The sequence below is a fragment of the Lepidochelys kempii genome, chromosome 2 (genome assembly GCF_965140265.1).
Source record: "Lepidochelys kempii isolate rLepKem1 chromosome 2, rLepKem1.hap2, whole genome shotgun sequence".
In the NCBI taxonomy this organism is placed as follows: Eukaryota; Metazoa; Chordata; order Testudines; family Cheloniidae; genus Lepidochelys; species Lepidochelys kempii.
In genome coordinates, this window is record NC_133257.1 from 202,652,462 (window position 1) to 202,667,759 (window position 15,298).

Here is a 15,298-nt window from a genome sequence, read left to right on the forward strand (position 1 = left end):
GCAAGAACATTACTTGTAAAGCACTACTATGCACCTATGATGCTATGTAAGTAATAACTAATCATTTTCACTGGGAAAAAATATGAAGCAACGTGCATTTTTGTTAATAATGAAGTGAGTTATTAAAATGCTACCACCATCTTTTTACAGCTGATGTAGGCCAAATTTTGTAAGTGTATATTATAATTGACCTTTTATGGAATAATGTTTATATTTGAATCATTTATGCATAACCAATAGTGAGATACATGCTCGTACTTTATTATTGTACTATAATTATTCATATATTCATATGCAAAATGTAAGACTCAGGGAATTCATGTGGATTTATGGCAATGCTTGGAAGATTTGAGGTCCATGGCTTAGATCCATTCATCTGGTATTTAATTTATGAAAGATACATTAATGATCCAATTATTTTCCTTGTTCTATAATAACATGCAACAGAAAACATCAGAAAGGAAGTGTCTTATGAAAATGTTCTAATTGATGTGCTAGGTACAGTGTGTTGTATGACTGTGATACGCTTATTTTGAACTCAAAAGATTAGGATATAATAATTAACAAATGATGTATTGCATTTCATGGCAACATACGGGGTGTGTTGGTTCCGGAGTTGTTGGGATGTGAATATCACCGATCTCTAGATTTCCTTGTAGCTCATTAAAAAAAAGTTACCTACAAAACATTTCAGTTTTGTTTGTGAAATGGTATTCAACATGAGAAAAGCTTGCCAACAAGGCCTTCTGCCATCTTAGTAAAAAGAAGAGGAGTACTTGTGGCACCTTAGAGACTAACCAATTTATTTGAGCATAAGCTTTCGTGAGCTACAGCTCACTTCATTGGATGCATCTTAGTAGCTTTGAACAGCCTTATATGGAGAATCATCATTATTCTGCTGAAACTTCAAAGTTCCAATGGCTAATCTACCAAAAAAGTGTTATGTGCCTGAAAAGATTTCCAGCTTCTCTTTAGGATAAATTCTGATCATATTATTTTATTTAGTAATAATGATAGGACTCTACAATCGAACAATGATTTTTCAGGTAATACCACTTACAATTAGGAAGGTGATCAATGCTTTTTTAGATAAAGAAATGAAAGAGATGGTTCTTTGTCTGAAAGTCAGAATGAAGCAATTCGTAGAAACAAAAACATGAGACTGGAGATTTATATAAGGGTAAAAGTCACATGCCAACAATGGTGTGACCAACAAAATGGAGAGAGAGAAAAGAAATAATTTCCCCAGATAGATTAGTCCAATAGATCATCCAGAAGGAAAGGAGAGCATGCCAAATAACCCAAAGTCCCTTATACTATACGTTACCCAGGGTTTTCAGAAAACAAAGCTGTGGTAACTTAACTGTTTTTCTCCAGACAGTATCAGGAGTAAGTCAATGAGGACACAGGACCTCCATCTGATAAATGATTGGTACAAACAAGTGTGCTGTTCCCTAAAAATATTTTTTTATGAGGTCTCAGACACACACATATGCTGTTGCAGTAGGTTCAGAGCATGCCAAACATTTACATTTACCCAAAGTCTGAGTTGGTATGAGGAATCAGCAACCAGCCTTCTGGGGCCCTCTTTGCTTCCACTTGGAAGGGAGCTTAGGTGCCACATCCTTGCCCAAATAAAAGCTTCAAAGCACGCTAACTAAACTTTTTATAAATTTTCTTCAAACAAAGGAGCAATCTTAGTTATATGCTAACAGGTTAACAATTTCTTTAGCAACAGCCAATAACAATGCATTATTTTCCTTATCAGAAAAGCAGCTTCAGCAAAAAACTTAAACACAGACAATCAGAATCAAGATCAGTTTTCCACATTTCCACCCTCCTCATTAATCTGTCCTTTTACTTTATCTATCCCAGTCAGTAAAACTGCAGCTTTCAGCTGTTTTTGTCTGCCTAAGCAAGGCCAGATTTTGATCCTGGCTTTGTGGCTTCGAGCTCAGGAGGTGCGGGTTGGGGTTAAGTGTGTAAGATGGTTGCTGATTGTATCAAATAGAATATATTGTGAGACAACTGGATATGTCAAACCTTCAAGCATACTGGAAAAGAACAGCATAGGGATAGATTGAGGTCTTTAGCACATGTATTGCATAACAAATCCTATCCAATTAGCTGCCTGTACAATATCATTTGCAAGAACTTTGAAATAAATGGTAAAATAAATGTGTTTTTCTTAGTCACCAATGAAACCCTTTAAAAACTTGTGTGTGAAAGAGTTTAAATTCACTAGAGTTAAGGATTTCTCTCTGGGTCCATCTATTATTATTTTAAAAGAACTTTTAAGCAGCTTTTTAGGTAGTCCTGTTAGTTAAAATAAAGCATTCCTCATCAAGCTGGAGAAACAGATGAAAAATAAATATTTGTTTATAGAGCCTAACACTAAAGAAGTATATACAAAACTGGAAAGGAGACTAGAAAAAAGTCTTCAAATAATAGCTACATGAAAACAAATTACTAAAAGAACATTCTAGTATGTACAGGATTTAACAAATTAAAATTAGGTTGAATTGTGAAAGATAACTATGCCCCCCTCTAGAAATAATAAAATGCGTTCTCACCCCCATCTTTGCTTTTGAGAATTTTAAAAGACACAGCAGTTAAACCCACAGCTTGACCTACTATTCACTCTTTAGGAGAGACATTTAATCTGAACACTTCACTCCACTCACCAGGGTACTGATTCAGGAAAGCACTTAAGCATGCCCTTAATTTTAACAATGTGCTTAAATGGGATTTAGGCATGTGCTCAAGTAGTTTGCTAGGAATGCTTTCCTGAATTGCAGCTCAGATGAGCCTGGCAGTTGTCTTCCACTCAAGGAAAAGGATTCACCCAAAGCACTTTAACAGACATTTCTTTTCTCAGAGGAAAGCAACAGTCCACATCCTATTAATTTTCTTGGTAACTGGTATGCAGCAGGCACAGTATTCTATTGTTCTTGCTCATTAAACTTCACATGCTTCTAGAAAATTCAAGAGGTATTTTTCCCTCTTGTTGTAAGTGCCTTACCCTGATCAATGATACTGCTAAAAATGAGAGCGTATCTTACCTCAAAATAAAACAGTTTATCAAAATTATGTGTGAATAAGAATTATCAAAAATTCTGAGATATCCAAGAGAGATTTAAAACAGATACAAGATTTTTCAGTATCTGCAAGTACAGTGTGTTAGGATATAGATATTCAGGCCTGTCTGCAAAAGCCTGTACTTTAAGAATTTAGGTGTATTCTTATCACTTGGCTAGTTAGAGGTATAAAAGAAAGAATCAAAATCACTGTCTATCAGTGTAAGGTACTTCTCTTACTGTGACAGTCTGAGGCCCTGTTCTTCGGCTAAGGCTTTTGGCTAAGCGACAGAGGCAGTCATAAACTGGGAAGCGACCGGTCACATCCTCACATTCCAAAGTAGTCACATTGAAAGAAGGTGCTATTGGGCTGTTAGGAATACAGTCCTGTCCTGATAGTGCCTATCACTTCCAGAGAAAGGGAAGTGCCTAGAAGATGTAAAAGGAAATTGAGGTTGATTGAGTTCTTACCAGACAGAAAACTCTTATCAATAGACACAGCTGGGAAACTCTTATGTCTTTATGGATGTAGTTGTGAAATCCTCACTTCTGTATTGTTTTGTCATTATAGTTCCCACTTTGCTATTGTTTATTGGCATGGTCTCTGTCTGGTTCTGTGATTAATTATACAGCAGACAGAAACAATTTTGCTGAGTGTAAACTAATTAAGGTGGTGGGATATAATTGGTTAGCTAATCATGTTACAATATGTTAGGATTGGTTAGTTAAATTTCAGTAGAATGACTGGTTAAGGTATAGCTAAGAATATTACTATATAAATTAGGGGCAAACAGGAAGTAAGTTGGGATTCGAAAATAAGGAAAAAGGAACTTGTATTTAAGCTTACTGGAAGTTCACCCCAACAAACATTGAATTGTTTGCACCTTCGGACTTCGGGTATTGTTGCTCTCTGTTCATGCAAGAAGGACCAGGGAAGTGGGAGAGTGAAGGAATAAGCTCTCTAACACAGTGATGCAGTAGTTCATGTACAACAAACTGATTACAATCAGTTCTCTCACTTTGGAAATCTTGAGAAATTTTTGAAACTTTTTCAATGTTTCCCTAAAATTGCACAAATTATCCATTAAAAGTATCCTTGTCAAGGCCAACAAAGCCCACAATCTTGTGCTTTACCTTGAGTACATGACTAATCCCATTGATTTCAGTGTGCTTACTCATGTTCCGAAAGTTAAGTCCACGCTTAAGGGTTTTGCTAGACTGGCGCAGAACTGAACATTAAGCATTAACATTAACATTTTCCACTCCCACAAAAATATGAAAGAACCAGTTCTTACACACAATAAATAGAAACCCTAAAAGATCTGAACAAACTGTCTCCAGAACAAGAGGTCAAAAAATTAGAAAATCCAGCCTCTATGTTAAAAAAAATAAACGATGGGGGGTGGGAGGGAGAGAGGGAGAGGGAGGAGAGCAAAGGGGATAAATAAAACAATTACCAAAGAAAATGTGTGAAAAAAAGAGTAAATGTGGTATTGGGTACATTTTCAATGTGATGCTTGTGATTCTCATTACTGTTAATTGAAATTGGACAGATAAATAAATCCCTTTTAGTGCACAAAATATTTTACCCATATATGTTTACTCATGATTTTACTTTCTTTACTCACTATATCACAAAGCCAAAAGCTGGCACAAAAAATAGCAGGCAAAGATCAGAGAAGTCAGGAAAAATAAAAAGAACATTTGCTACATGCATCATGGATACATCATTGTTGATGTATTGATATCAAAGTTGTGTATTTCTACCCAGGAACTGAAAGAAAAAGGGAGTGCTGGGCCATAAATCTTCTGTCTTGCTACATATGAAGAACACTACACATAAATCAGATAGACGCAGTGTATGTTTTCTCATACTCAGATTCCAATTACTCAGTCATAACATCAACCAGTTATCTGCATTCTGTATGGTAAGGGAACCCGTGATCATCCGGTTATTTTAACCTTAAATCTACATTATTTTTACACTCTCTCTCTCTCTAATGGAATTGATTTGTTTTTGCACTTTTTATAATGTAATCTGTAGTCACTTCATAACTGATTAACGAAAACCTCACACATTTTACAAAGGACAAAAATTCTGTCTGATTTGCATCACAGAACGTATATCTCTATTGCATATTCTACAATGGTTGTGGATAATGTGAGCAATTAACAGGGAATAAATAAAGAATAATAGTCAGTGGAGAACCACCATGAGTATCAGGGAGAAGAATTTTACCTTAAATCTGCCTTTGAACTCTACTTCCAAAGGTGAAGAGACAAATATTTCAAAGTCTTCCATTAAGCATCATTTCTGCTAGCTATTCTTATATTAAATTTAGTTAAATTTCTATCATTAAAGCCGAAGAAACATTTTTCAAGATGATCGTAAGAAAAACTCCCCCTTTCCCCCATTTTCTTCTTTAAAAATAGCCTATATTTGGTGTATAAGTAGTTTGGATTTTGTTCTTATTTCTCATGCATGAGCTAACCCCTCATTCCAAATCACCGTACTTTTTCTGTTAAAAAAAAATTCCTATTTTATTTTGTACTTAAAAGAAAATATCTAAAGATTCCTCTACTCTGCTGATAATTTTATTCCCTCCTCCACATCCTTTCCTTTCTACCATATCACATTCCCATGTCTCTGTGGGTTAAATAAAATCCTATTAAACTTTCCATGTTTCTCCAAAAAAAAAAAAAAAAAAAAAAAGGCCTTACAGCTATGTATTGGCACCAGAATTGTACTTATACTCTTTATGCAGTGTAGCTACATATTTTTTAAACAATAGATATAGAACAGTATTGGAACTACAAAAAGTTCAAAGACCCTTCCTGTTATACTCAAAGGCCTATGATCAGTTTTTCTGTGTTCATAAAGAAAAGGAATGAATCTTTAAAAAAGGGAAATTCTGTGCACCACTAAAGAGCCAGCAGGAGTAATCCTATTTCCCAATATATTATATTTTTACCTCAGTGTTTTGGAGATATAATTACTAGAGGATTCATAAAACAAAAATCAGTTAAGAATCTGAGAGGGGACGAGCAAAAAAGCAAAATTTACACTTCAAATACCAACATTCAGGTGGATTACAGAACATAATCAACAGTACTAACGTGGCCTGTATGGTAATGAAACAGGGAGATAATTTCCAATATGAAAATCATATTGCACCACTTTTTTTAAGCAGATCTCCCACTGAAACTATAATAACAAGCCTAACTAGAAACCACATTTTGGTAAGTGGCATGATTAATATATAAGAACTGTGGCAAACTGCCGGTACAATTGTGATGGGTCCCATGCTTCCTCTTCTTGGGGGAGTTCAGGGCATGGTTTCCTGCCCCTGAACTAGGGTATCTACTGTCCCACTAGTAACACAGAGAAGGGTAGTGGAGAGGGAGGGACCCACGCCCGCCCTCTACTCCGGGTCTCAGCCCAGAGGCCCTAGGGATAGTGGTAAACCACTTGAACTTCCCCTGGGCTACTTCCCTCTCCTGCTCTTCAGCTTGTGGGGCTTCCTGCCCTCTCTCTCTGCACAAACCTGGTGTCTCTTTACCTAGGGGCTTGGCCTTCTAGCCAGCTATGGCACTTCTCCAAACTGCTCTCTGCTCCAACTCCTTCTCCTGACTGATTGACACAAGGAGGTTTTATCAGGTGACTAAGCTTCAGGTGCTCTAATTGGCTTCAGGTGCTTTTAATTAATCAAAAGAAACCTTTCTTCCCTCTACAGGCAATAAGGCTTCTCCTCATCCTGGGACTTACATATCTCTCCTATATCACTCTCCTGCTGCCTTCTGGCCATGCTGTATCACAGAACAAAGAAACCACCAAATATCTGTTAAAAAAGAACCCTGTTAGGACATGCTGCTGAGAAACTGAATATTTTAAAAAGTGATAGAATTGTCTGATCATTACTGCATCTTTTTACATTAAATTTAGATATTCTATAAAAAATAAAATTCAGAAAGCAGAACAATATATCTTACCTATGATAAAAAGAATTTCCACTGCAATGTCACTGACAGTTGTGCTTCGAGTTGTAGATAGCTCATCATTGCCAATAAAGCAAACATTATAAGGTACAGTCACAGCAACATAAAACGTTGCCAGTAAAATAAGCCAGTCCCAGCCAGCTTTAAAAGTGCTAAAATGCAACAGTATGAATTTGGACTTTTTTGCATCTGAAACTTTGTATTCCGGAAATGCTGGTTTATCTACAAAAACATTCTGAAAGAAAGAATGGGAAAAGTTAGGAAAAAATATCTGACCTCAGATAATATTTCAATGAATTTGATCTTTCATGTTATAAAAAGAGCCAAGAAATATGGGTGACACTTACAGTTGGGCAAATACTGCAAAACGTTTTTTTGTCAAATAATCATTCAAATTTACAAACAGATTCACTTTGAGTGTATTTGTAAACCCTTTTGTGTTCACTCTACGAATACTCCTAGCAAATGATTTTGTTTGTTAGAATATTTTCCCAAACAGTGAAAGTTAAGCAAATATAGCAGAATATCAAAGGAAAGTGGATTTTCCATTCATAAGCTATAGCAAACATCACTGGAATTTGACCTTGAGAGTTACATTCATTCAGTTGGGGAACAGAAATACATAACATGACCTACACAGCCAATCAAAACTACTTCAGCTTAATATACCAATTTTCACAATGAACCACCTGTGAACAAACTACAGACACAGAATTATTTGAAGAATTTATCTGGCAAACAATTTTCAAAAACAAATTTGGGGAAAAAATCTGTTTGCAGATCATTCATAAAGAGAAAAAGAAGTATTGTATTTCACTTTAGCATGATATGAAGTAGTTTAAACTGATAAAAATTTAGGCCTGACAAAGTAGTGCCAAGATTTTTCTTGCATTATACAAAAAGAGGATTTCACACCAACTTTATAATTGTTCTGATCCAAGAAACCTTGACTTCTGTAGTGGTCTCATTTCTTACATAAGGATTTCCAAGATCATTACACAAGTTTTAAGTGAACTGCACCACAAAGGCAATAATTTGCTAATGAATATTTTTTTATTTCAGTTCTTTTGCTGGTGAATATTTTCCTGGGGGGGGTGGGGGGGGGCTAGCAGAACTAATGCACATTCCGTATTTGCACCAAAGAAGTTTGGAGTACTGGATATTATTACTACAACGTACAGTTCAAAAATTAAAAGCATCAATTCTAACTGCAGTAAGCAGCATTTATGGAATGTATACATTAATGTCATGACTCAGGAAACATCCTGTTCCTCAAGTACACCGATTTTGAATTTAGGTTTGGGTCTGTGCTTTTGATTGATGTGAATCATTGAAAGCTTCTGGTGGAAGATATGCCTTAGCCCACAGATAAGCAGTCTGTAAAAGAGCTGAACGAAACTGATTAATGCTGGCTCTACCATATATGAAACTGAACTAAGATATGCATGGTCCCTTCCAATAAACTCCTATGGGGGCATGGTTGGACCCTAAGTGCAAAGAATCTTCATTAAGTTAATTTAGCAAAGCACAGAGCTCACCTTTCCAGAAAAAGCAATTTGCATTTCAGAACTGGACAGACTCTGATCTTAGTTACATCAGTCTACTGACATTACTCTGGATTCACACCAGTGTATTCGAGATCAGATTTTGTCCCCAAATTTTTCTCCTTCTGCCCATCCCCAGGGTGAAAGTAGCATTCCTTTTAAACATACAATGAAGGTGGAACAGACATCATGAAAACCGGCTACAAAAACACCACATTTGTTTTGAAAAAAAAAGAGCATGAAAAAATAGGATTGCTCAAGTACCACGTTCATCTGACACTTAAAGCTACCATATTTTAAGCTTGTCCCTGGTTATATACAGCATGCATAGTTTAGGGACATGTTATCCAAGTCTCTTATATTCAGCAATAATTACTCAAATAGCCATACGCTTTCAGTATAATATCTATGGACATGTCTACACTACATCTGGGAGGTGTGTTTCCCAGTTAAGGTAGACAGAAATGCATTAGCTCTGCTGGAGCTAGCAAGCTAAAAATAGCCGTGTAGCCAGTAATAGCACAGGTAATATCCTTGGCTAGCTGCTTTAGTACAAACCTGTATGGAGCCTGGGTATGTACTCAGGCAGCTGGCCCAAGCCGCTGCCTGGGCTACCTCAGGGAACACGGACATTTTTAGCACACTAGCTTGAGCAGAGCTAGTGTGCATATGTCTGCCTGAACTGGGAATCACACCTCCCAGCTGTAGCATAGACATATCCTACAAGGCAAAGAGCTCTATTTTAATGAAGCACATTCCCCAAACAAGGCAGAAATACATCTTGAGAAAATGATCATATTCTTTATTTTCCCCTCTATATTGACAGGGAATGTTCTTACAAAATTACTCTTTCCCTAATAGACATGTGGATGTGGCTAGGTGGTGCTGATAACTGTGAATGTTAATCCCCCCATCAATCCACAAGATATGAGAATTAATAAAGAATAGGATTGGCCAGGAACTGACTATTTCCTTTTCTGCTAGGTGAATCCCATTAAATGCCACTGAGTTCCTTTTAATGGACTCTCCTTTTCTGGAGGACAGGTAGACTTTAAGGCTCCCGTACGGACTCTTCCTAAGGATTTATCCCAGCGTTCCCTCTACACTTTTACCTCTTAAGCAGTCTGTTTCATTTTATCTTAAGATAAACTATTTGCCCTTTGACGCCTGGTATATGAAAGTTAACTGTATTTATAATTACTTTAAGACCAGATCTTGCCTCACACATATACTTAACATGACCCAATAGACATTAGAGAATACATATGGTGCACTCGATAGTCTTGTTCCCCAGAGGAACAACTTGTTTGAATCCTTATAATTTGCAGGGGTCCCTGCAAATACAAATTTCAGATTCAAATACATCTCCCAATTCCCTCATTTTCGGTCCCTTCATCTTTCAGTTTTTAAAAAAAAAAGTCTTCTCCGCTGAACAGCAGCATCTATTTCATGGACTGTTTCATGTTGCACTAATCTAAGCTTTTGCTTTGTTCTGGTTTTCAACAGATTCATCCTGTTTTCCTAAGTTCCACTAAGTCCAGGCTGCTGTCAGTTAAATTTTTAATCAGACAGTTTAAAGTGTTCCTCTTTGTATTAGTTCTAGTTCTCCTTTGAGAAGTATCATCTCTTCCAGCTCCTTTTGTTTTATGTTTACTGAAGCGAACTTAAAATTCACCATTTTTCCATAACCTTTCTCCCACTTCTCTTCTGCAGTGGCAAACACTGGCTCTCTCTTTTTCCTACAATTACTCAAATTACTTCATAGATCTTGCTAGGTTAGCTTTGTACTCTGGAACAGTAATCCATTTTTGCAGCTGCTGAACCTGTGGGTTTTTTTTCCCCCCACTTGCCAAATATAGTTTAAGTCCAAAGAAGGGACCTTCAGATCATCCAGTCTGACCTCGGATATATCACAGGCCACCAACACCGCCCAACAACCCTCATGCTACACCCACCAATCTGAATTAGACAAAGGTATTACAGCCTGCACAAGACTAAACTATTATTTGTCACAGGCAGAAAAGAGGAGGGACTGAAGTGCACTGATGCCCAAAGGCCCTTGTAGTGTGAGGAAATTGATTGAGATATACCCATAAGAACTGCACCTGCCATTGCAGAGGAAGGCAAACAAACCAAACAACCAACCAGAAAAACAAGGTCACTGCCAGTCTGACCTAGGAGGAAATCATCTTCCTGAGCATGTGAGCAAGAACCAGCCAGTCAAGCACCCGAGAGAGAGAATGCTCAGCATCATCTCAGAGTACTGGCCCCCCATGCCCAGTGGCCTATCTCCAACAGCAGTAATTCTTGATGCTTCAGAGAAAGGATCACAGCAAGGGTGCTGGAATCTTTGTAGAAGTGGGGCGGCAAGGCCAAAATTCCCCCTCCCTCTCCACAGCTGGCTGATCCCGCGGTGAGCCAGCTGCCCTTTCTTCTGGCACCACAGCTGCCCCTGGTGGGCAAAAAGGTGTAATTGAAGTGCCTCCCCAGCAGAATAATGTGTTAACACAGCTGCTTCCACTGGCCTGGAATACTTGATCTCTGCAATTCTTTCTGGATTATTTTGCGCTAGCCCGATCCCAGGGAAATTTCCAGGGAAAACTAGTAAACATTCGTAATTGTACTTGAGAGGCAGTATGATCCTTAAGATAGTGCACTAGCCCACTAAGTCAGAGGATTAGGTTTCTCTTCCCACTGACCTGCTGTATGACCTTTTGATCAATCCCTCCATTTCCCTTTCCACCTTTTGTCTGATTTGTTTATTTAGATTATCAGCTCTTCATGGCAGGGACTATCTTTTACGTGTGTGTATAGCACCTAGTGTATTGGGATCCCAATCTCACTTTGGCCTTTAGATGCTAACAAAATAAAAATTGTAATTACATACACACACACACACACACACACAAACATACACAAAGACAAAATCTTTTTTTTTCTAACTGAATCTTCATGTTTTCTCTCTCATTTTCTCAAAGTTCTCGCTCAAAGAATATTCCAGTGAATATTCTTTACAGGTTGATACTCCATATCATTCTTGAGAGCAGTCTCTTTGTTAGACTCCTCTAGGTCATCCTATACTCATGACAGAGTTTCATAAACCTAAAAGAGTTGTTCTTTCTCCTAAATATACTGCTCTAAAAAAATCTTTCTTCTGTTATGCTTTTTCACAGCTCTTGGTGGTTTTTTGTTTGTCCTTGTCATAGGCCTGGGTGAGTTTAATTATATTGCAGTACAGCTGTTGAAATTATTTTCCCTAAGCAGGAAGAACTAAGTTTGTTCCTCTGCTTTAAGTTCTTGATTATATCTTCTATAGTTCTTATCTTCATCTTTTCACAAATCTTAGTTCACGTTTAAGTTCCTGAATTATTATTTTTTTCTCTTAGGAACTGACAAAGCAATGGGAAAGACAAGGGACAATGCAGCATGTCTAATGTGATCAGCAGTGCCTTAGAGCTACCATTGTAATATTGCTGAGAACACCAGAGTTACTGTAGCTTGCGGGGGAAAATCACAGGTTTGACAAGTCACGCTCTAGGACAATTCTAATTGTGAATATAGTCAGTTAAGTCCTTCTATTGATACACAAATGTGCTTTCTCATTCAGGGCAAGGATGAGCCTTTAAAGCACAGCCCTGAGCGTGGGATAGTGCAGACCACAATATCTCCCCCAAGCTCTGCAGTGCACACTGGGTAGTCTGCACTGCAATTAAACACCCAGGGCTGGCCCAAGTCAGCTGACTTGGACATGAGGGGCTCGGGGTCTGGGGCTGTAAAATTTGCAATGTAGATGTTCGGGCCCAAGCTCTAGGATCTACACTGCAATTTTACAGCTCCATAGCTCAGTGTAATGATCCTTTGTAATTAAAATGGTACTATAATATATTTAATTTCAGTGAGTCAAAAATAATGTGGGAGGAACGGAAGCACTGCCTGTGCCTAAAACACCAACCTCAACACTAACCTATTGAACAGAGGGACAGTGTCCAAAAATGGCTAATATAGCATAAATCCTAAGGCATTTGACATTCTGCTACTTCTCAAATACGTTATCCATATGCGCTAGAATTTTCCATTTAGCTACATACACTTCTGATGTTTTCACTGCAGCCTCTTGATTTCTTAAAAAGAACAGAAGGGCTTGTGGCACCTTAGAGAATAATAAATATATTTGAGCATAAGCTTTCGTGGGCTAAAACCCACTTCATCGGATGCATGCAGTGGAAAATACAGTAAGAAGATATATATATATATATATACACACACACACACACAGAACATGAAACAATGGGTGTTATATGTTATAGTGTGTATAACACCCATTGTTTCATGTTCTCTATGTATATATCTTCCTACTATATTTTCCACTGCATGCATCCGATGAAGTGGGTTTTAGCCCACGAAAGCTTATGCTCAAATAAATTTGTTAGTCTCCAAGGAGCCACACGTACTCCTGTTCTTTTTGCGGATGCAAACTAACACGGCTGCTACTCTGAAACTTGATTTCTTAAATTGATTGGTTACAAGGGTAGTTGGGTCCTTCCATGTGTATAAAAATACCAAACCGAACTAACTATGCTTTAGACTGTAGAGGCTTAACAATTGGTGCCTTTTCCTTCTTTTCTACCGTCAACCATAAGAATGTAGGCCTTACTTTCAGCATGATGGACTGAAAAAGACTTGCAAGTCATGTGGATAATCATCTGAATGGGAGCTCCCAGTGTGATGCCTAAATGACTATTGTGATCCTGGGATGTATAAAAGGTGATGTCGTGGTGGGAGTCTACTATAGACCACCAGACCAAGGGCATGAGGTGGACGAGGCTTTCTTCCGGCAACTCGCAGAAGTTACTAGATCGCAGGCCCTGGTTCTCAGGGGAGACTTCAATCACCCTGATATCTGCTGGGAGAGCAATACAGAGGTGCACAGGCAATCCAGGAAGTTTTTGGAAAATGTAGGGGACAATTTCCTGGTGCAAGTGCTGGAAGAACCAAGTAGGGGCAGAGCTCTTCTTCACCTGCTGCTCACAAACCGGGAAGAATTAGTAGGAGAAGCAAAAGTGCATGGGAACCTGGGAGGCAGTGACCATGAAATGGTCGAGTTCAGGATCCTAACACAAGGAAGAAAGGAGAGCAGCAGAATACAGACCCTGGACTTCAGAAAAGCAGACTGACTCCCTCAGGGAACTGATGGGCAAGATCCCCTGGGAGAATAACATGAGGGGGAAAGGAGTCCAGGAGAGCTGGCTGTATTTTAAAGAATCCTTATTGAGGTTACAGGGACAAACCATCCCGATGTGTAGAAAGAATAGTAAATATGGCAGGCGACCAGCTTGACTTAACACTGAAATCCTTGCTGCTCTTAAATACAAAAAAGAAGCTTACAAGAAGTGGAAGATTGGACAAATGACCAGGGGTGAGTATAAAAATATTGCTCGGGCTTGCAGGAGTGAAATCAGGAAGGCCAAATCACACCTGGAGTTGCAGCTAGCAAGAGATGTTAAGAGTAACAAGAAGGGCTTCTTCAGGTATGTTAGCAACAAGAAGAAAGTCAAGGAAAGCGTGGGCCCCTTACTGAATGAGGGAGCCAACCTAGTGACAGAGGATGTGGAAAAAGCTAATGCACTCAATGCTTTTTTTTGCCTCTGTCTTCACGAAAAAGGTCAGCTCCCAGACTACTGCACTGGGCAGCACAGCCTGGGGAGAAGGTGACCAGCCCTCTGTGGAGGGAGAAGTGGTTCGGGACTATTTAGAAAAGCTGGATGAGCACAAGTCCATGGGGCCGGATGCGTTGCATCCGAGAGTGCTAAAGGAGTTGGCGGATGTGATTGCAGAGCCATTGGCCATTATCTTTGAAAACTCATGGCGATCGGGGGAGGTTCCAGATGACTGGGAAAAGGCTAATGTAGTGCCCATCTTTAAAAAAGGGAAGGAGGAGGATCCTGGGAACTACAGGCCAGTCAGCCTCACCTCAGTCCCTGGAAAAATCATGGAGCAGGTCCTCAAGGAATCAATTCTGAAGCACTTAGAGGAGAGGAAAGTGATCAGGAACAGTCAGCATGGATTCACCAAGGGCAAATTATGCCTGACTAATCTAGTTGCCTTCTATGACGAGATAACTGGCTCTGTGGAAGAAGAGAAAGCAGTGGACGTGTTGTTCCTTGACTTTAGCAAAGCTTTTGACACAGTCTCCCACAGTATTCTTGCCAGCAAGTTAAAGAAGTATGGGCTGGATGAATGGTCTATAAGGTGGGTAGACAGCTGGCTAGATTGTCGGGCTCAACGGGTAGTGATCAATGGCTCCATGTCTAGTTGGCAGCCGGTATCAAGTGGAGTGCCCCAGGGGTCGGGCCTGGGGCCGGTTTTGTTCAATATCTTCATAAATGATCTGTAGGATGGTGTGGATTGCACCCTCAGCAAGTTTGCAGATGACACTAAACTGGGAGGAGTGGTAGATACGCTGGAGGGTAGGGATAGGATACAGAGGGACTTAGACAAATTGGAGGATTGCGCCAAAAGAAATCTGATGAGGTTCAACAAGGACAAGTGCAGAGTCCTGTACTTAGGATGGAAGAATCCAATGCACTGCTACAGACTAGGGACCAAATGGCTAGGCAGCAGTTCTGCAGAAAAGGACCTAGGGGTTACAGTGGACGAGAAGTTGGATATGAGTCAACAGTG

At 39.0% G+C, this 15,298-nt stretch overlaps 1 protein-coding gene across 2 annotated transcripts in view; it reads right to left on the reverse strand.

Moving 5' to 3' along the window:
* Positions 1–15,298, reverse strand: part of KCNH8 (potassium voltage-gated channel subfamily H member 8) — a 388,105-nt gene that overhangs the window by 180,589 nt on the left and 192,218 nt on the right. For both annotated transcript variants that reach the window (XM_073333523.1, XM_073333524.1), the window contains exon 5: positions 7,068–7,308. In XM_073333523.1, the coding sequence (XP_073189624.1) occupies positions 7,068–7,308 (241 nt within the window). The remainder of the gene's footprint in view (positions 1–7,067; positions 7,309–15,298) is intronic.